General features: G+C 52.5%; 8 protein-coding genes across 8 annotated transcripts; 4 read left to right on the top strand and 4 right to left on the bottom strand.

The window, feature by feature from the left end:
• Positions 1 to 49: 49 nt before the first annotated feature.
• Positions 50 to 1,354, bottom strand: IAR55_004530 (uncharacterized protein; the record flags this gene model as incomplete). The annotated part of the gene is made up of 6 exons (XM_066947628.1): positions 50 to 371; positions 436 to 501; positions 573 to 711; positions 851 to 977; positions 1,153 to 1,245; positions 1,325 to 1,354. 6 exons carry the CDS (start codon positions 1,352 to 1,354, stop codon positions 50 to 52), a joined length of 777 nt encoding a protein of 258 aa, XP_066802042.1.
• A 360-nt stretch (positions 1,355 to 1,714) lies between these two features.
• On the bottom strand, positions 1,715 to 4,079 carry IAR55_004531 (pyruvate kinase; the record flags this gene model as incomplete). The annotated part of the gene is made up of 12 exons (XM_066947629.1): positions 1,715 to 1,766; positions 1,822 to 1,844; positions 1,902 to 1,992; positions 2,051 to 2,174; positions 2,229 to 2,462; positions 2,520 to 2,637; positions 2,690 to 2,698; positions 2,754 to 3,266; positions 3,324 to 3,413; positions 3,483 to 3,643; positions 3,706 to 3,787; positions 3,852 to 4,079. The coding sequence occupies 12 exons, from the start codon at positions 4,077 to 4,079 to the stop codon at positions 1,715 to 1,717; spliced, it is 1,725 nt and encodes a 574-aa protein (XP_066802043.1).
• A 601-nt stretch (positions 4,080 to 4,680) lies between these two features.
• On the top strand, positions 4,681 to 6,323 carry IAR55_004532 (mitochondrial 54S ribosomal uL1m domain-containing protein; the record flags this gene model as incomplete). The annotated part of the gene is made up of 4 exons (XM_066947630.1): positions 4,681 to 5,250; positions 5,319 to 5,916; positions 5,983 to 6,117; positions 6,253 to 6,323. The coding sequence occupies 4 exons, from the start codon at positions 4,681 to 4,683 to the stop codon at positions 6,321 to 6,323; spliced, it is 1,374 nt and encodes a 457-aa protein (XP_066802044.1).
• A 41-nt stretch (positions 6,324 to 6,364) lies between these two features.
• On the bottom strand, positions 6,365 to 7,925 carry IAR55_004533 (uncharacterized protein; the record flags this gene model as incomplete). Its single annotated transcript, XM_066947631.1, has 7 exons — positions 6,365 to 6,435; positions 6,493 to 6,636; positions 6,710 to 6,903; positions 7,057 to 7,157; positions 7,228 to 7,379; positions 7,503 to 7,562; positions 7,628 to 7,925. 7 exons carry the CDS (start codon positions 7,923 to 7,925, stop codon positions 6,365 to 6,367), a joined length of 1,020 nt encoding a protein of 339 aa, XP_066802045.1.
• A 221-nt stretch (positions 7,926 to 8,146) lies between these two features.
• On the top strand, positions 8,147 to 10,801 carry IAR55_004534 (uncharacterized protein; the record flags this gene model as incomplete). The annotated part of the gene is made up of 9 exons (XM_066947632.1): positions 8,147 to 8,177; positions 8,293 to 8,492; positions 8,659 to 8,892; positions 8,948 to 9,020; positions 9,072 to 9,198; positions 9,260 to 9,801; positions 9,855 to 10,271; positions 10,330 to 10,595; positions 10,667 to 10,801. 9 exons carry the CDS (start codon positions 8,147 to 8,149, stop codon positions 10,799 to 10,801), a joined length of 2,025 nt encoding a protein of 674 aa, XP_066802046.1.
• A 96-nt stretch (positions 10,802 to 10,897) lies between these two features.
• IAR55_004535 (uncharacterized protein) lies at positions 10,898 to 12,278 on the bottom strand (the record flags this gene model as incomplete). The annotated part of the gene is made up of 2 exons (XM_066947633.1): positions 10,898 to 11,571; positions 11,675 to 12,278. The coding sequence occupies 2 exons, from the start codon at positions 12,276 to 12,278 to the stop codon at positions 10,898 to 10,900; spliced, it is 1,278 nt and encodes a 425-aa protein (XP_066802047.1).
• A 619-nt stretch (positions 12,279 to 12,897) lies between these two features.
• On the top strand, positions 12,898 to 15,849 carry IAR55_004536 (uncharacterized protein; the record flags this gene model as incomplete). Its single annotated transcript, XM_066947634.1, has 4 exons — positions 12,898 to 13,062; positions 13,116 to 13,742; positions 13,791 to 14,678; positions 14,728 to 15,849. The coding sequence occupies 4 exons, from the start codon at positions 12,898 to 12,900 to the stop codon at positions 15,847 to 15,849; spliced, it is 2,802 nt and encodes a 933-aa protein (XP_066802048.1).
• Positions 15,850 to 16,165: 316 nt separating this feature from the next.
• Positions 16,166 to 17,400, top strand: IAR55_004537 (chorismate mutase; the record flags this gene model as incomplete). Its single annotated transcript, XM_066947635.1, has 6 exons — positions 16,166 to 16,259; positions 16,350 to 16,475; positions 16,536 to 16,557; positions 16,615 to 16,889; positions 16,951 to 17,246; positions 17,323 to 17,400. 6 exons carry the CDS (start codon positions 16,166 to 16,168, stop codon positions 17,398 to 17,400), a joined length of 891 nt encoding a protein of 296 aa, XP_066802049.1.
• Positions 17,401 to 17,481: the final 81 nt, after the last annotated feature.

The following is a 17,481-nucleotide window of genomic DNA, read 5'->3' on the forward strand; positions in this document are numbered from 1 at the left end:
TTTCCATTGATCAACCTCACAGTCTCTCCGGCCATTGACGCTCATCTAGCTATCTCGCTGTATTGACCCCGAGTCCCGCAGGAGTGGTGGTGGCTACACTCCCATAACCCGATCCGGGCGGCTGTGACTTATTTTTCGTCCCGAACCATCCCTTTCCTCCTCCTTCACCTGCACCTCCGACCCGAACCGCACCTCCATTACCCACATGATGCTCCTCATGATCGGTCATCCCTGATCCAGGACCGAATTGATCTCTCAAAGCATCTGGACTGACTCCATGCGCAGCGGCATCGGCGTGGGTGATCGTCGAATGACCTTGTCTTTGACTCGCGAGGAACTCTTCGCCTCGAATGACGAGGTACGCTTCGAGGCTGCCATCATAGTATCAGTCAGTACAGATAGAGATGGCGTTGACACGTGGCTGGAAGGACTTACAGATGTGCGTTTCGAGTGTTGGCTTTCCAAGCGGCTAGAGCAATATCACCTGCGATAGGCACAAGACTGATGCGGAAGCAAGATCAGCAGTACGCTCTGTTATCGAACGATGATTCGCTCCGGAGAAATCCACTCACCCTAGTCCCGCTGAGATCGCATTGTTCACCAGCATCTTGGTCAACAGGCTCTGTGGGATGTCCAATTTCTTCGATGGTCGCACCACCAAACAGTAGTTGAGTGACGCGTCGGCAACGTCTCCTAGACCCGGTATGATACCTACAGAAACACCGAATTATCAGCTAATGAGCGATCATAAAGCTCGGGAGATGTTTCTGACTCGCACAACTCCCTCTTATCCTGAACTGACCGAGACTGTCACACGACTGAGAAGAACGAGAGACCTCCATATACGTACCGATAAAAAAGGTCCATCCGACTCTGAAACCACAGAGGTTCATGCCTTTATCCAGATAATGTGCTCTCTTCCTGATCTTCTTCAAAGCTTTTTGATCGCGTTTTGACAATCCAGGAGGAACGGGGCGCTACGAGAAACACATCGAACAAGCATCGTCAGCGAACAGGCCCAAAGTTGGGCAAGAGAGTTGCGGGCAGTAACATCGAAGCCACCCTCAAAGCAGTATTGAGACAGGTAGAATGAGAGGTATGAGACGTGCACCACACGAAAAATCTCACAGGCGAGAGGTAGGACGCACTCACCACATGCCTCTTCTCCTTCCCTCTCGAATCGACAACAAACTCATAATGAGGATCAGCCGGTGCTTGTTGTGCTACACGACCTTTGAGGACTTTCTACGCGAGCGGGGTGGAAAACAAGTGAGTCTTTTATTCGGTCGCGAGGGTCAGAGTTCGGGTGTGAGTGTGGACTCACTGTGACTGCTTTCGCGGCAAGAGATGTCATATCAATCTCGTGAGTCTGCTGTATTGGCGGCTCAAGGTGAGCTTGAGGAGACGAAAAGATGAAGTAACTGCTTGAGTTGAATGATACTTTCGATGTGTGTGTTTTCTGAAACTCGGCTGGCAGGAGGGGGCCAAAAGCGAGTGGCGAGTGATGACAACCAGTGACGCAAAACCACGTGGAGATTGCAAGGATCAAAATACAGCAAAACATTTTCATTGTGCATAATATCTAATTCAACCTTCCTGGAATCATATCACAATCATACGGAAAGCATTTTATGTATTGCACAACCCATCGTGTCAAGCTCTTTCACAGGTTCAGACGGAGATCGCCCATCTTGGACAATTCTCGATCAATTTTCTACTCACGCTCGATGGCGTGGAGGTCGAGGTCTGCGGGGTCGGAGGGGACACTACCGCCGTCGAAAGTCAGCTCATGCAGCCGACTCGTCTCGGCGGACTACTCACGAGAGGATTCGAAGGGTGTTGGTCTGTATGACATAAAATCCGTCAGCATCGAATACATTCTCGCGCTGCAGGAGACTCACGTGGCCGAGACCGCCCTTCCATCCTTGAACAGCCATGATAGTGTCCTCAGCCTTGATGATCTTGAGAGCGAGAGCAGCCCTGAGACCGAATCTATCGAAAAGTCCGATGGTCAGCGCCGTCGATCTGATTGGCACGTAGTCTAACCCACCTGATTCGGTTGTCAACGTCGATCTGCCACTTCTCTCCAGGAACACCACGAGGCTCGGGATACCAGACAGGATAACAACCTCGGGACAGGTGGAGCTGACGAGCGGTCTGTTGGTCTCGAGTGACTGTAGGAGTCATTCAGCTTCATGAAAGTAGCATTCGCAGTGCGATACACTCACCACAGATGATGGGGCATTCGGGTCGGTACTTGGAGATGAGTCGAGCGGAAACACCACTGGTGGAGAGGACAATGATGGCCCCAGCAGCCTGCTCGATGGTGGCAGCAACGGCAGAGAGGGCCAGGGTCTCAGCAGTCTCGGTGGGCCTGGGAGTCAACTGTCGGAGCTGGTCGAAGAGAGGAGGGTAGCAGATAGAAGACTCGGCGAGGTAGGCGGTCTCAGCCATCATCTTGACTGTTAAAGGACAGAGATGAGCGAGGTGTCCAGAATACACGAAACTACGTCACTTACCAGCTTCGATGGGGTACTTGCCCTTGGCGGTTTCGCCGGAAAGCATGACACAGTCAGCACCATCGATGACAGCGTTGGCAACGTCAGAGACTTCAGCACGGGTGGGTCGGGGGTTGTACTGGAACATATGTGTTAGTACAGGCAAGGGTTGGTAGAGGAACCGAACTGACTGTCATAGACTGTCGAGAATGAGACGTCAGCATTGTTCAACATCCATGTACCGATTCAACTCACCTCGAGCATCTGAGTGGCACAGATGACGGGCTTGCCGGCAACGTTACACTTGGCGATCATCATCTTCTGGGCCATGAAGACTTGACTGGCGGGGATCTCAATACCCAAGTCACCTCGAGCGACCATGACACCATCAGTCTCCTTGAGGATCTCGTCAAAGTTCATAACACCTTGCTCGTTCTCGATCTTGACGATGATCTTGATCTTGGCACCGTCGGTACCGAGGACCTTTCGGATCTCCTTGACATCGTTGGCGGATCGGATGAAGGAAGCGAAGATCATGTCGACACCGTTCTTTACACCGAAGGCAAGATCGGCCTTGTCCTTCTCGGAGAGAGGGGGAAGGTCGACAGCGGTCTTGGGAAGGTTGACACCCTTTCGAGAAGAAAGAGTACCAGAGTTGAGGGACTTGACTCGAAGCTTCTCACCCTCGATGGCGACGACCTGGAGAGAGAGAATACCGTCGTCAACGTAGATGAGCTTGCCGGGAGCTGTAACCTTGGTGATGTTGGTCTGGACACGGGGGTCGGAGAGTCAGCAGTTGACGGCGCAGGCATGTTGAGTGCTCACGTAATCCATGTAGATCTGCTCGGCATCACCAGACTCGGCGAAAGCCTTGTCGGTAGTGACCCAGAACTCATGACCAGCGTTGATGGGGATCTGCATACATTGTCAGCTGTAATGTCCAGTCCTTCAACGCCGACAAAGGAATGCATGGCTGGTACCCACGTCCTTGTCATCCTTCATCAGACCAGTTCGGATCTCGGGACCCTTGGTGTCGAGGGCGATCGCAAGAGGTCTGCCAGCGGGGCTCTTCTCGGCGGCGGCTCGGGCGTTGTCAATGACGGACTGGTGGTACTCGTATGAACCGTGGGAGAAGTTCATTCGGACTTGAGAGAGAGACATGATTAGCTTGAATGCTCTCCTTTGGAAATAGGACCGAGCTACTCACCAATGTTCATACCAGCATCCTGGAGGGCCACGAGAGTGTCGACGTTGTTGGTCTTGGGACCGATGGTAGCGATGATGGAGGTCTGCGCGACCGTTGACATCAGCATCCAAACCGAGATAGGTCACCACAAAGGAACCCGCACTCACCTTACGGAGGAACTTTTGCTCGGGGAGCATCTCGTTGAAAGTCGTGTTGAGACCCGAGAGCCAAGAGAGTTGAGATTGAGGAGTACCGGACATGTCGGCGCTGTGCGACGGGAAGCCAGCAGAGTGAGGAAGGAAAGGAAGGACGATAGAATCACAACGTCGTTCGGGTTGAGGAGGGGATGGGGTCCGAGGTCGAGAGGGTGGGTAATGTCCGAGCGTTGGTGCCATCGTGGTTCAGACAGATAGATGTAAAGATAAGGATTTGTGGTGACGATGACAAGAGGTGGATATCGAAGTATCGCGAGCGCGTAGGTCAGAAGAAGGTCAAGCAAAGCAGGATCCCACGTCAGCACTTGTACTACCTGGACAATGCATTTGACCCCATGACGACTCCAGAACCAAAGCGAGACATGTCTTTGCGCGGTGAGAGAGAATGGATTGGACAAGGGCCCCGCTGCGAGCAAAAGGGGGGAGAGGTCCAACGACGACGACTCACACGTTTGGGTTTTTCTCGTAGCTGGAGTAGAGGAAGAAAGGAGGTGAATGTCTCTTTTGATGATTTTGTAAGAGACGAAAGGGATAATGACGGAGAGTTGGCAGGATATGATGTGGAAGAGATGATTGAGAGATATGCGTCAGTTAGTATCCAATCCCCTCCCCTCCAGTGATCCTATCGATTTTCCAAATCTCACCCTCCCTCTCTCTCTGGCTGGCTGCTGCCCCCAACGTTCGTTCCATAAAACTAAACACCGGCGGCATATTCCACATCATTACGTAGGAGTTGGGAATATCGGGCAGCTTATCAAGGTCTCATCAACGGGGAATAAATATGCCACGTCAAGATACATCGCTCGAAGATGACCTCGACCAACTTTCCAACTCTTTATGGTCGGATACTACCACTTCAAATTCAGCCTCAGCGTCAGATATCAGCGCACTGGATACTCTCAAGCAAAGATCTCATCAGTCCAACCGCTCCTCCCTCCTGAACCATCTTCCTCTCGACGCTGCCCCTTCTGACGGATCAGCACGTCGAGGAGAAAAACATACCAAACATACCAAACATCACAGATCAGGACCAAAAGAACCCCTCGACCCCCTCGAAGATTACTTTGTCCAGCAGACCAAGCTCTTCCGACATCTCGAAAAGAGGTTCAACCGATTCGAGAAGAAAGTGAGAGAAGGACAGACGGTGGCTAGACAGAATCGACTGGCGAGGAAAGGGAAATCGGACAGGACCAAAAATACGACCGCCGCGAAACGGCTCAAGAAAGAAAAGGACAATCAATACACAGGATCGACTGCTGTTGCTACTCAGCCTACGGAAGAAGACAAGATGATCGGATCAAGTGTTTCTGTGATGCGCAGTCAAGCTGCTCGTACCGCTGTTCAAACATTGGTATGTCAGACTGTCTCCGCGCATACGATGCACTGGCTCACCCAGTATACCATTACCTATTTCCTTAGCACCCTGCAATCTCGGTGACTCGAGCACCTTCTTCCTCTCCTTCCGCATCTTTCTCTACCTCTTCCACTTCTTCTGCGCGACAGACCGGCCTCAAAAAGAAGAAGAAGCGAGTCATCAACCCCGATGCTATGCCCGCGAATGAAGCTGCTCGAGTCCTGCGAGCTCTCGAAATCGCCAACCCATCCTCATCCTACTCTCTCACTCTGACCACCAAGACACACAAATCTTCGTTACCCATCCGAGGCACATTCCAACTCCCCTTGGATCCTCGTCGATCATCCGAAACCATCCTCGTTTTCGCCGAACCTTCTTCTCCATCTTTCAACCTCGCAAAACAGGCGGGAGCAGCTTATGTCGGCGGCGAAGAGATCTTTGAGTCGGTCTTGAGCGGAAAGATCTCGCCGACGAGATGTCTGGCTACGCCGAGTATGATGCCGTCGGTCTCGAGAGCGCTCGCGAGATATTTGGGTCCGAAAGGTCTGATGCCGGTCGCGAAGAGGGGGCTGGTAGGTGAGGGCGAAGAGCTGGCAGAGAAAATCAGAGGTGCAGCAGGTAGAATGGAATACAGAGCAGATAAGCAGGGTTTGGTCAGAGTCCGTAAGTCAGTCGCTCTCTTCCGCCCAACATTCGCTCACTCATCCCTATGTCTCTCACCCCTTATAGCCGTAGCTCGTGTCGATTTCGACATACCCTCCGTGGAAAACAATATCAGATCTTTCATCCAGACTGTGCGAGAGGACCAGACCTCCACTAAAACAGACGATGCCCTCACCGCTGCAGCAAAGAAGAAGAAGACGGGTGAGTGGATCGTATCCCTTACAGGTGGATCCGGGGCAGATGATGTTTACACCCGCGGAACAAGACTCTCACGGGACCAATCGAGAGGTTACTGTTCGTCCATGATACCCGCTGACACAAATCAATCTCTTACAGGCTCCGCAATCGTTGCGGTCAGACTTGAAACAACCAACGGGCCTAGTATAGAATTGAACGATGTTCTATAGATCTCCATCTGACATGCATGATCATCACATCTGAGTGCACGCTATGACTTGATCAAGGCACATGCTACGCTACCCAACGCTCTTCTGATATCTTGGTAGTCGACATCGTGTGCTATTGCAATTGATCAGGGCTGCTCACAAGGACTCAGTATCGCCGGGAGCAACTTACTGTCCTCTACTTCGCCCCAGAGTTCAATCTGGGCTCTCACTTCCACATGACTAGCTTCGGCGGCTTCGTGGGCCGTCAATCTCCCTTGACAAAGCGCTAAGGCAATGACGAACGATTTCGAAGCGTAGGCGGCTCGCTCGAATGCTGCGCGAAAGCCACATCAGCTGTGAATATCATATCACATGGATGGAATGATCAAAGACGGAGAAATACGCACCAGCTAGCTCCCACCCATCCATGCCTTCCAACACACTGCGGAGCTTGGTCATCACTTCCTCACCCTGCTTTGCGGGCATGAAACCCTCCGCAAGTTGGAGTCTGGTGCCGTAAGTCTCCTCGAGCCATGTGAAGAGTGGAGCCCAATGTTGTTGTTGGAGTCGCACAAGTGGAGCGGGGGTGTCGTGGGGAAATCTAGTCGGGTAAAGTGGGTCAGCTCGATCTGAACTGTGATGTTATGAAAACAGAAAATATGTTGGTATGGCTTAACAAGGGAAGGCAAAAGCTATTGTTGCACGTACTGCGATGATATGGGGAAACGCAACAGACCAACGAAGCCTCACTCACAGAATCGTGTCCGTATCGAGATATCGCATCAACGTATCAATCACACCTTCTCTGATGGCACCTTCCCGTAATCCGTCAATCGCTCGAGAAGCTAGTGATGTCTGAGCGATGGCGGCTAGTCAGTAATGCCCCCCTATCTCGCGACGTCAACGATCAATCCACAGCACTCACCACAGGAAGCGCATGCTGCTTCAGCACCTCGTCCTGGTTCTCCCACTCATTCGCGATCAGCATCGCTAACAATCTTCTCTCGGACGGCAAGACGAGCTTGGCGCCTCCGGGAGTTTTCAGCGCTCGATGATCGAGGTTGATGATGAAGTTACCTGGGGGGACAAAAAGTCGGTTAGTGCGTGTCTTACACTCACATATCGCCATCCAGTTCCGAGGCGAGGGAGCTAGATAAGGGAATGACCATTATGGTCGGACAGAGGGCTGAGGAAACAAACCTGATTCATCTTCTTTGATGTTCACAGTCTTCCAGAATCGTCTCAGCGTCACTTCAGCACCTACATCATCATCATACGAAACTGAATCAGTGGAGCCAGACGGAGAAGTAGGGAGAACGACGCACGATTGGTCTGACTAAGTACCGGTCCATCTTTCACGACAGCTCGGACTACTGGTGTCGAAGCGTACGATCGTCTTCCACCGACAGACGCTGATCGGGCGGAACGAAGAGAAGTAGAGGTCTCCGTCACGACTGATCGGAAAAGCGAGCGGGCGAGGGCGGACATGTCGATGTATGTTGATGGCGTGACTGAAGTCCGAGAAGGAGTATGAGTGAAATGATATAGACAGGTTTGGGACTTTTTGCTGAAGCGTCGAGCTGAGGCGAGGCAGAGTGGAGGGCGGCCCATTACAAAATGCATTGTTGATTTGATCCCGCTATACGACGGCTCTGTAACACGATTAGAAAAGGTTGGGATATTCGGGACAGACCCGTGTTCGGTTTGGCTTGGCCCTGGAAGACATTGCATGATCCTTGCAACATCTGATTCCCCTCTCTTGTTGTATCTTCCTGCCTTCTTGCTCGACCCGCCTAACTCTCCTCTGGCCTCTCACATTCCGCTCGCCGGATCATCAGACCAACATGCTAGATCACGTCTCCATCTCACATCAGAGTCAGTCCTCGCATCCCTTCCCCCATTCGAAAATCCTACTTGGCAGTCTTCACTCCTGCCTCTTGGTGGCTTCCCCTTTGCATGTGTCACCACAGCTGACCTATCTACCTCGCAGATGGCCTCATTCTATGGTCAAGATCTTTCACACCCACGTTTCAGACCCTCGCTTCATCATCCTCATCGCCTGTCAACGCCCTTATCAAAGAAGCGTTCATAGAGGGTAAAGCGAGGAGCTCAGGGGAGGATGAAGGGTTCGAGAAGGACGGATACAGTGTGAGGTGCACCATGGAGAATGGTCTGGGATTGGTGTTTGTTGTGCGTCAAGATACTTCATCTTAACCATGCCCTTCTCCCCTCTCTTGATAATCGACGCCTCACAGCGTCCACTTGCCCTTCTCTACCAGTACATTCGTGCTATCCAGCAGCCTCTCCTGCCCATTGATGATCCTTACAGAGCTGACATACACATCGCCACTCACAGGTGGTCTTCCCGGCTCTCCTCCCACTCACCTACATCCCTGAACTTCTTCAACGGACCAAACAGCTCTTCATATCCCTCTTCCAACCGTACCTACAACCACTCATTGATGTCCTGACTTCCGGATCGCTCGTCATCTCTTCGGCGTCCAACACAGCTTTACGACTGTTGAAGCAGAAACTTGAAGAGGAAAGATGGGCTTTGATCTTCGATAGGTGTCTCAAATCCTGTGAGGGAGTGAGTGATGAATCCTTTCCTCACTCGTATTAGATACAGGGCTAAATTTCTGCAGACCAAGAAGAGCTCTAGGACCCCGGTACCGCTGCACAGGCAAGCCCAGCTCAATGCTGCGTCCGATGCGTCAAGTGAGTTACCACTTGTAGACATATCCATGCGCAGTACTGACTGTCTCAAAGCTCCCGCCCTGTCGGACGACGGAGGAACACCCGTCACCGCTGAGGAAATCGCCAAGAATGTGCAAGCTCTCAAAAATAAGATGAAAGGCGGGCGAGGCAAGGGTGGACGTGGGGGACGTGGTGATGGGTGAGTCGATCGATTATGACATCCTCGTGTACACTATAGCTGAACAACCTTGCGATCGTAGTCTTTCACCATCGCCTTCCCCCTCACGTAAGACCCCTTCTAGTGCCTCTGCCAAACTAATGAGGAAGTGGGGCGACTCTCCTGTGACAGCTGAAGATATGGCCTCCCTCGATTACTCGACGCCGGCGGATGCGTCAGCCTCAACAGCCCCCGCGCCGCCTGTCGATGTCGATGGACTGGTCTCAAACGAAGCTCTTGGAACTCGGACCTCTTCAGGCGCTTATGAGGTGGCAGATTGGGACTATCGCGGGTCGGCATTCAAGACCGACGATCTACCTTCCGAAGAGGAAATTCTCGCTAGGGGTACGAAGAAGTTGGCTTTCACGGAGGATGTCAAGGAGGTGTCAAGTTCAAACACCGCTTGGAGTAATGTACTCTCAAGGCTGACAGGAAAGAAGACGTTAACGGAGGAGGATCTGAAGCCCGTTCTGGTCGAGATGGAAAGGCATCTGATGAGCAAAAATGTGGCAAAAGATATTGCCGAGAAAATGTGCGAAAGTGTAGGATCAGCATTAGTGGGCAAGAAGCTTGGTGGATTGAACAGTGAGTGAGGTCTGGTTCTAGGTTTGGGTCGTGTTGACAATGCCCGTCGATAGGTGTCAAGTCAGAAGTGCAAAATGCCTTGTCGACATCTTTGACGCGTGTCCTCACGCCAAAGACCTCGACCGATATCCTCCTCGAGATTCAACGCAAACGCTCCGCTTCTTCCTTCGCATCACCCGACTCACCACCTGATCCTTACGCCTTGACATTCGTCGGAGTCAACGGTGTAGGCAAGTCTACCAATCTTTCCAAAGTCTGCTTCTGGCTTTTGCAGAACGGTCTGCGAGTATTGATCGCGGCGTGTGATACATTCCGATCTGGAGCTGTGGAACAGTTGCGAGTGCACGTGAGAAACCTTGGAGCGCTGGGAGATGAAATGGGCGGAGGAGAAGGGAAGAAGAAGATTGAGCTGTTTGAAAGAGGATATGGGAAAGATGCTGCGGGTATCGCTAAAGATGCCATTGCTTACGGTAAGTGGAAACCGAATCTCGGCTAGTAAAGCGATGCTGATCTGCATTCGTGCATCAGCCAAGGAGTACCGCTTCGACGTCGTTTTAATCGATACAGCGGGTCGAATGCAAGACAACGAACCGTTGATGAGAGCGTTGGCAAAGCTCGTCACGGTGAACAATCCTGACAAGATAATCTTCGTCGGAGAGGCGTTGGTCGGGAATGAGGCAGTGGACCAACTGACGAAGTTTGATAGAGCCCTGAAGGACTTTTCAGGTGTCGGTGGAGGTGGAATGCGAAAGAGGGGTATTGACGGGATCGTCCTCACGAAATTCGACACCATTGTGAGTGAAGAACGCATACTAGTCTCAGGGCTGGAGCTAATTCGCTTCGGGTTCGCTTTGCTGTTGTGTAGGACGATAAAGTCGGTGCGGCACTTTCGATGACTTATGTGACGGGTCAACCTATCCTCTTCGTGGGATGTGGTCAGACATATACCGATCTGAGACAGTTGAGGGTAAGCCATATTGTACAAGCGTTGTTGTCATAGGCAAGGTACGAGATATGATACAGCGTCCTATAGTAAACAATCTGTAAATGTCATATACTACAGTATGCCTTGTGTCCAGCCATCGACATCGAAGTTCTACTCCCCATTAAGAATCTGCATCTTCAAGGCAGCCAGCGTCTCTCTGAAACTCTTGATATTCTCCAACTCAGCCTCTGTACCTCTTATCACCTCTCCCCAAGCTTGATGTACCACTTCCTTCTGCCTGCAATTCAGCTGTGTCCTCAGCTCATCCCTCTCCTCTCTAACCTTGATCAACTCTCGACTCGTTTCCGAGAAAGCCTTACCGAGCGGAGAATGTGGTGGCGGAGCCGTACCTGGAGCGGGAAGTGGTCGGCAACGTGCATGATCCGGTCCAATCTGCCAGTTGGGTCTATCATGTTGTGTATCTCGAGATGGATTGGAAGTACTGTCCGCTGGGGAGCGACGAGGAGGAGGAGGAGGAGGAGGAAGGGGAGGATGAAATCGACTTGTCCCTTGACCATAGCCCGGAGACCCACTCAGATCTCCTGGTTCAGCGTCGTCTTCGACAAAGGGCAACTCGGTATCTTTGATCTGGGTATGGGGCTCGTTGGTGTTCGTCCAAGGAGCTGTAAATAGGCGGGGCAAGACGGGCGTCTGGGCAAGGGTGGAAAGGATGGGTCGAGTCGGAGAGCCCATCGTGAATGGCGAGAATCTAGGAACAGAAGGTGTATCTGAAATGAGTGAGGGCTTGGAAAGTGGGGTTTGAGACGGTGTGTGGACGAATGGACCTGGAGAGTATAACATATCAGTACGTGGTCCTTACCATAGGTCAAAACCGGACGAGACTGAAGGGATATGGGATAGGAGGGACGACAAGCTGGGACTACAAACTTTTGAGTGCTTTGATGGGGTCCGTGCAGCCCATTGCTCTCCTTGACTTTCCACCATCCTCGTTCCTTGACTTGGTAGGATCGTTCTGCCGCTGGGTTGGCTTGCCGTGTGTCGACAAATTGACACTGGATGCGCTCCTGTGGACGGCCACTCGCTCACGAGCACGAGTTGATTCTGTGATTTGTCTGGTGTCACCCTCATGCGGGATTGCTTTGGTGACATGACTTGGGCCATTTTTCGAGTAGGAGGTGATATGAGCCGCGGAGACTACAGTGCTTTTCGGACCGAGTGGACTGGCATGACTGGTTTTTGATAGGTCCAGAGTGGATCGACTGGGTAACAACCTTTGGTGATCGGGTAGGACTGACGATGCAGCGTTGGGTCTGGGTTGGGGCTTGCTGACACTGATACTGCTCCCGGTAGTGGCTCGAGAGCGGAGGGAGTCTGCACGAAGAGGGATACCAGCCTGCCGGCGTGAGATGGTCGGTGATCTCCCCGGTCGTGTGGGCGGCGGGAGTCGGGGTTGAGGGAGGGCAGCAGTGGACAGAGGTCTGATGGTGGGATTGGAGGCAGCGCGAGGCAATCGTGAGCGTGGTTGATCCATGATGTGATGGGTTGAGGAGTGACGTTGACTAGTGAGGAGTAGGGATGTGATGTGAATGGTTTAAGAGTGGAATCGTCAATCAACTATTTGTAGAGGGGTGTGTGTGTGGATCAGCAGAGTGGAGGTCTTGTGAATTGATGCTTTCCTATTTTGATCCCGTGCCTGAAGAACCCCCCTATTCCCCTCTTTTTCTCTTTTAGCACTCGTCTCTCGCTTGGCACGCCGACCTTGCATATCGCATATCGTATAACGTTGCTCTCATCATTTTCATCGCATTCCCCATCACCATCACATTCCGACCCTTGAACGAGCATCAGTTGGACGTGTACTGATCTCCACCCAGCCCGAGAAGCATCTTTCAACGCTGTACCCCACTTATTTTGCTGCATAACACCGCCCGTCGTTGTCTTTTCAAGTTTCTTTCACTCGGCCCAATTCCTCGCTTTTCGCTCTCAGCCGCGTCGACGGGTCAAACCATCGTCTCGTCCCGCTCACCTTGTTTCTTTCTTTCAATCGTCTTCCGCGGACATTGCATCCCAATGTTGGCCGGTGTCATCTAGTCGCCATCCGCCAGCCGACTTGAGAACAGTCACGTACACAAAAGAGAACGCTCGCCACCATGGGTCATTCGACGATCCCTCCTCACCTCGTCACCCTTCTGTCTTCCGCTCAAATTGGGACGGACTATGCGACGGATGTCTTGGAAGAATGGATAGCTCACAGACGCACCAAAGGGGACACCCTCTTTGACGTGTCGGTGGGGCTAGCTGAGCTAGAAGATAGGGTGAGTGCGTAGCTATACTGGTTCCTTGTCCAGTGCAGCTGACACTATTGTAGACTCCCCCTCACCTCGCATATGCATTTGACCGAGCACGATACATGACCAATGTCCCACAACCATCCGACTTGACCCCACCCATGGGTCCCTTCCCGCTGTCTCGTTCCGCTTCACCCCTCACCATCTTACACCACCTGCTCTCACAGCCTCCTCCTTCTCTGGAAAACTCGCGCGAAGTCATCTTGGAGTACGTTCTGGCTCGCGAGGGCAAGCTGAAAGAGAAGAAGTCTGGCCGGGGAGGCAAAGGCACACTTGGACGTGACGGGTTTGAGGAGATTGGGAAGCGCTTGGGAGAAATCGAAGACGGCTTGACAGGCGGTCCTTCGACTAGTCCCAAGCAGGCTATGACTTCCATGCCAATGTCTGCGTCATCATCTCGTGATGCGTATCCCACATCGAGATCATCCAAAACGCAGTCACTCAATGAGAATCAACAAATTGGACTCACTTTGATCCTTTCTCTTCGAATGTCATTATCGTATTTCTCCCTTCAAGAATTGGCAACTCAGCTGCTCTCGTTGGCCTTGGGAGACGCGGAAAGAACACTGGTGCAGCACATACGGCGGAGGGTACCTGGGGAAGGGCGTTGGGGAGTCGGTAAGGAGCTTGAATACGTGGAAAGTCTGGTGAGTGGGATGATGGACGAGGGTCGTTCATCGCTGACATCGGCACAGACACTGCCTCGTCGTCCGGCTTTACGACCAGCGTTCCGATCAGCTAAAGCTAGGACACTCTTGCCGCTACGCCCCGTATATCCCATCCAACTACCCGCTCCGTCCAAATCCGCTTGCATCAAATCGCTACAAAACTTGGCCAAGGAGGTCGACGCTGGTGGTACGGTAGCTGCCTCTGGATACATACAGTCACATTCACCCGGCGGATTTGCTGGTCCGGGTGCCAACACGTACTCTCCGGCAGCCGAGAGAAGTTATTTTTCATCGCGCAAGGGGACAGCGGTTAGTCCTACAAGCAATGGCATTGCGGGGAGTCCTCAAACCCCCTTATCTGCGCTCCCACCGCCACTACATTCTCCGAGTGGACCTGCAAAATCGCCTCTTCCAGATACCAACATTTTAGCGAATTACACTCTGGAGCTGGTGTCAGAATTTCTGACTCGAGAGAAGCGCGAACATATGGCGAAAAGCAAATGGGCGAAATCGGGACGCGATCAGCTGGGCAAAGATCTAGGGGAGATCGAAGCAGCATTGTGCTTGGTGTCCAAAAATACTGCATCACCACATGGGCAGACTCTGTTGCCCATATTCTTGATACTTCGCCGCACGTTCGCGCTGCCCAAATCTCCTCTTCCTCCTGCCATCATCGAACCGTACATGGACATCCTGCCCGCCCCGCCTGATCCTGACGACGTGCCGTTCCGAGAACCGACAGTGGGGACTACCACCGCAGCGTTGTATGTGAATCCGCGCCTGGACGACGCTGGTGCGCAGGTCGTACTGGAGGAGCTGATAGAGAGTGAAAAGGAGAAAGTGGAGAATGCTAGGGGCACTCGTGAGGAGATGGTCGCGTGGATCACTGATCTCATTGACAGTGTACAAAAGAGGGTAAGTTGTGCTTGGCTAGCGAGTCGGAAAGCGCTCACGCGGTGCGCAGTTCCCCGACGGATCGTACGAGGGAATCTTCAACTTGATGAAAGAGCAAGTGGCGAATACACCAGCTTCTTCCCCGCAAGTCGCGCAAACCGTGTCCTTCTCCTCTCAACCATCGATCCACCGTCGAACGAAGTCTACGGCAGTCATGATGGGACCTGAGACAGGCAGTTCATCGTCCTTGGGCGTACCTGCTAACGCGGCAGGGCGCCAACAACACCTGCGATCCCTCAGTATGCCTAGTCGACGCAGTACTTATGATGAATCGGACAGTGATACAAGCTCCGACGAGATAGCGCCGAAGCAACCGATAGTGTATACAACGGCGAAGCAATTGCCGCCTTTGCAGATGTTCAGTCCGATCGAATTGGACGATAAGAGTTTCGGTGCGGCTAGTGCGGGTGGGTCTGGAGGATGGTGGGATGTAGTCTCAGCAGTGGCTACCGACAATCCCGCACCGTGGGACGAGGAACGTTTCCCCTCCCCTCCACCATTGAGGTCATCAAGCAATTCCGGGAGTTTCAATAGTCTGCCCTTACCGCCTGGAGCAGAACCTGCGCAAGTTCTGGACTTCAGTACGCCCATGCTCTCAAATATGACCAAGTTGGAACTGAGCCCTCGGTCTGCGGCCCAGAGAGTGACGCCGGTCAATTCTCCTGGCAACAGAGCAAAGACATTGGAGGTCATGGGATCATCTCCGCCTTCGAAGCGTGGGTCGCCGAGTCACCGACGTGATGGGCCTAAAAGCGCTGGGGTGGGTGTCGCGTTCAATGAGTATATACCGGAGGAAAGGAAACCTCCGCCACCTTTGCGGTATGATCGTGGAGGGCTTGTTCAACAGACGCCACCTGTGTCTTCCACTCCATCTCAAGCTAGTCCGGTGCCCGTGACACCGGTCTCGGCGACGACACCAGCAGCGCCTCCGAACCGATCCAAGCTCGGTGGTTTCGGCCGATCCATGTCATTTGCTATGAGGAAGGACAAGGAGAACGAGAAGGGACGAGGTGGATCCCCGCAAGATGGAGGGAAGAAGGAGAAGGGAAAGGTGCAGAATGATCCAGGGAGATGGAACAGGGACATGGTGGCGAACATCATGGGGCCACCTGCGGACAGGCGGGGTGTGTAAGGGAAGAAGAGAGAGCGCTCCAAAAGGTTCGGAGCCAGTCTTGTAATACTCGCATTATGCTATTATTATCCTTTTCTTTGTTTGACAGGGGTTTCTTGGTCACTCTATATTCTGATCGATGCCACATCTCAAAACTCGGCTATCCCGGTCATTGAACCCTTTCGCGGCGTGCACGGACATTTGTCCGTCATTATTGCTATTCGAGAAGTGATTTGACGTCTTCTTCTTCCTCTTCTTTTTCTTCTTCCCCTTCTCTCTTGCACATCTCACTTCCCGCTCTTGTATCTCTGTCACTCTGTAGGACCCAACGCCCATGATGAACTTCACCAGCGGCGCAGATGTGCCAGAGCTCTTATCTCTGGAAAACATCAGGGGTCAGCTGATCCGTTTGGAGGATACAATCATCTTCCGTACGTCGCGTTGACTCATGTCCCACGTTGTTCCGGGGAAGCTCAGCTGAAGAAGACTCAAGCTGACGCTGTGGACGCTGTGATATACAGTACTCATTGAGCGAGCTCAGTTCGCATTCAATCACAAAATCTACGAGGCAGGAGCGTTCAAGGATGAGATTGGATTCGACGGAAGTTGGTTGGAATGGTTCTTGTTTGAGACCGAAAGCTTCCACGGTGAGTCGGGTCGACATGGTAAAAGATCAGGGCTGAGCCGTTCTTTGTTCGTCCATACAGCCAAAGCACGTCGGTTCACCAGGTGAGTAAGAGACTACCGCAATTTGAAGGTCATGAGGCTGAATGCCCTCGCGTGCAGCCCCGACGAACACCCTTTCACACCACTTGCCCGACTCCCTCAACCGATCATCAAACCCCAGAACTTCCCTTCATTGCTATATCAACCCGCTGCTACTCATCCTTCAGTCAATGTCAACTCTCGCATTTTGAATTTCTACGTCGAACATATTGTTCCTGGTATCACTGGAGTTGGTAAGGGGAAACCAGGTGTCGTGGAGGATGATGGGAATTACGGGAGTGCGGCTACTAGGGATGTGGAAGTCTTGCAAGCGTTGAGCAGAAGGATCCATTTTGGTGGGTTTGAAACACAGTCTTCACATCCGGCCTTGGCAAGCTGATAACCCCCTCATTGTAGGAATGTTCGTTTCTGAGAGCAAATTCCTCTCTGCTCCACACGATTTCATCCCCCACATCCTTTCCAACCCGCCGAACGAAGAAGCCTTAGCGGGACTCATCACCAAGCCCGCGGTGGAAGCGAAGCTGCTCGTGAGACTCGCCAACAAGGCGAGGGTCTACGGATGTGAGATGGACGCCGACGGTAGGGTCGTCGAGGTCCCGGACGAAGAGATGGGTTCGAGAGGGAAGATCGATCTCGCTGCGGTCGTTGGGATGTATAGGGATTGGGTCATCCCACTCACGAAAGACGTCGAGGTGAGCGAGAGCAGGGCGCCGCGAATATGGACGCGGATGTTTGCTGGCGGGACTGACATTTGGATGACTGCAATAGGTCGACTATCTCATCCACCGTTTGGATGGCGTTCCTCAGTCTCAGATAGATGAGTGGATGAAGGGAAAGAAGGAGTAGGTTTTTCAATTTGATCGCAGAGGGGATCGAGGGAGAGACATCAGGGTGTAGAAGATATACATAGAGTTGTCCATTAGATAT

Source organism: Kwoniella newhampshirensis, chromosome 8 (assembly GCF_039105145.1).
Source record: "Kwoniella newhampshirensis strain CBS 13917 chromosome 8, whole genome shotgun sequence".
Classification (NCBI taxonomy): domain Eukaryota; kingdom Fungi; phylum Basidiomycota; class Tremellomycetes; order Tremellales; family Cryptococcaceae; genus Kwoniella; species Kwoniella newhampshirensis.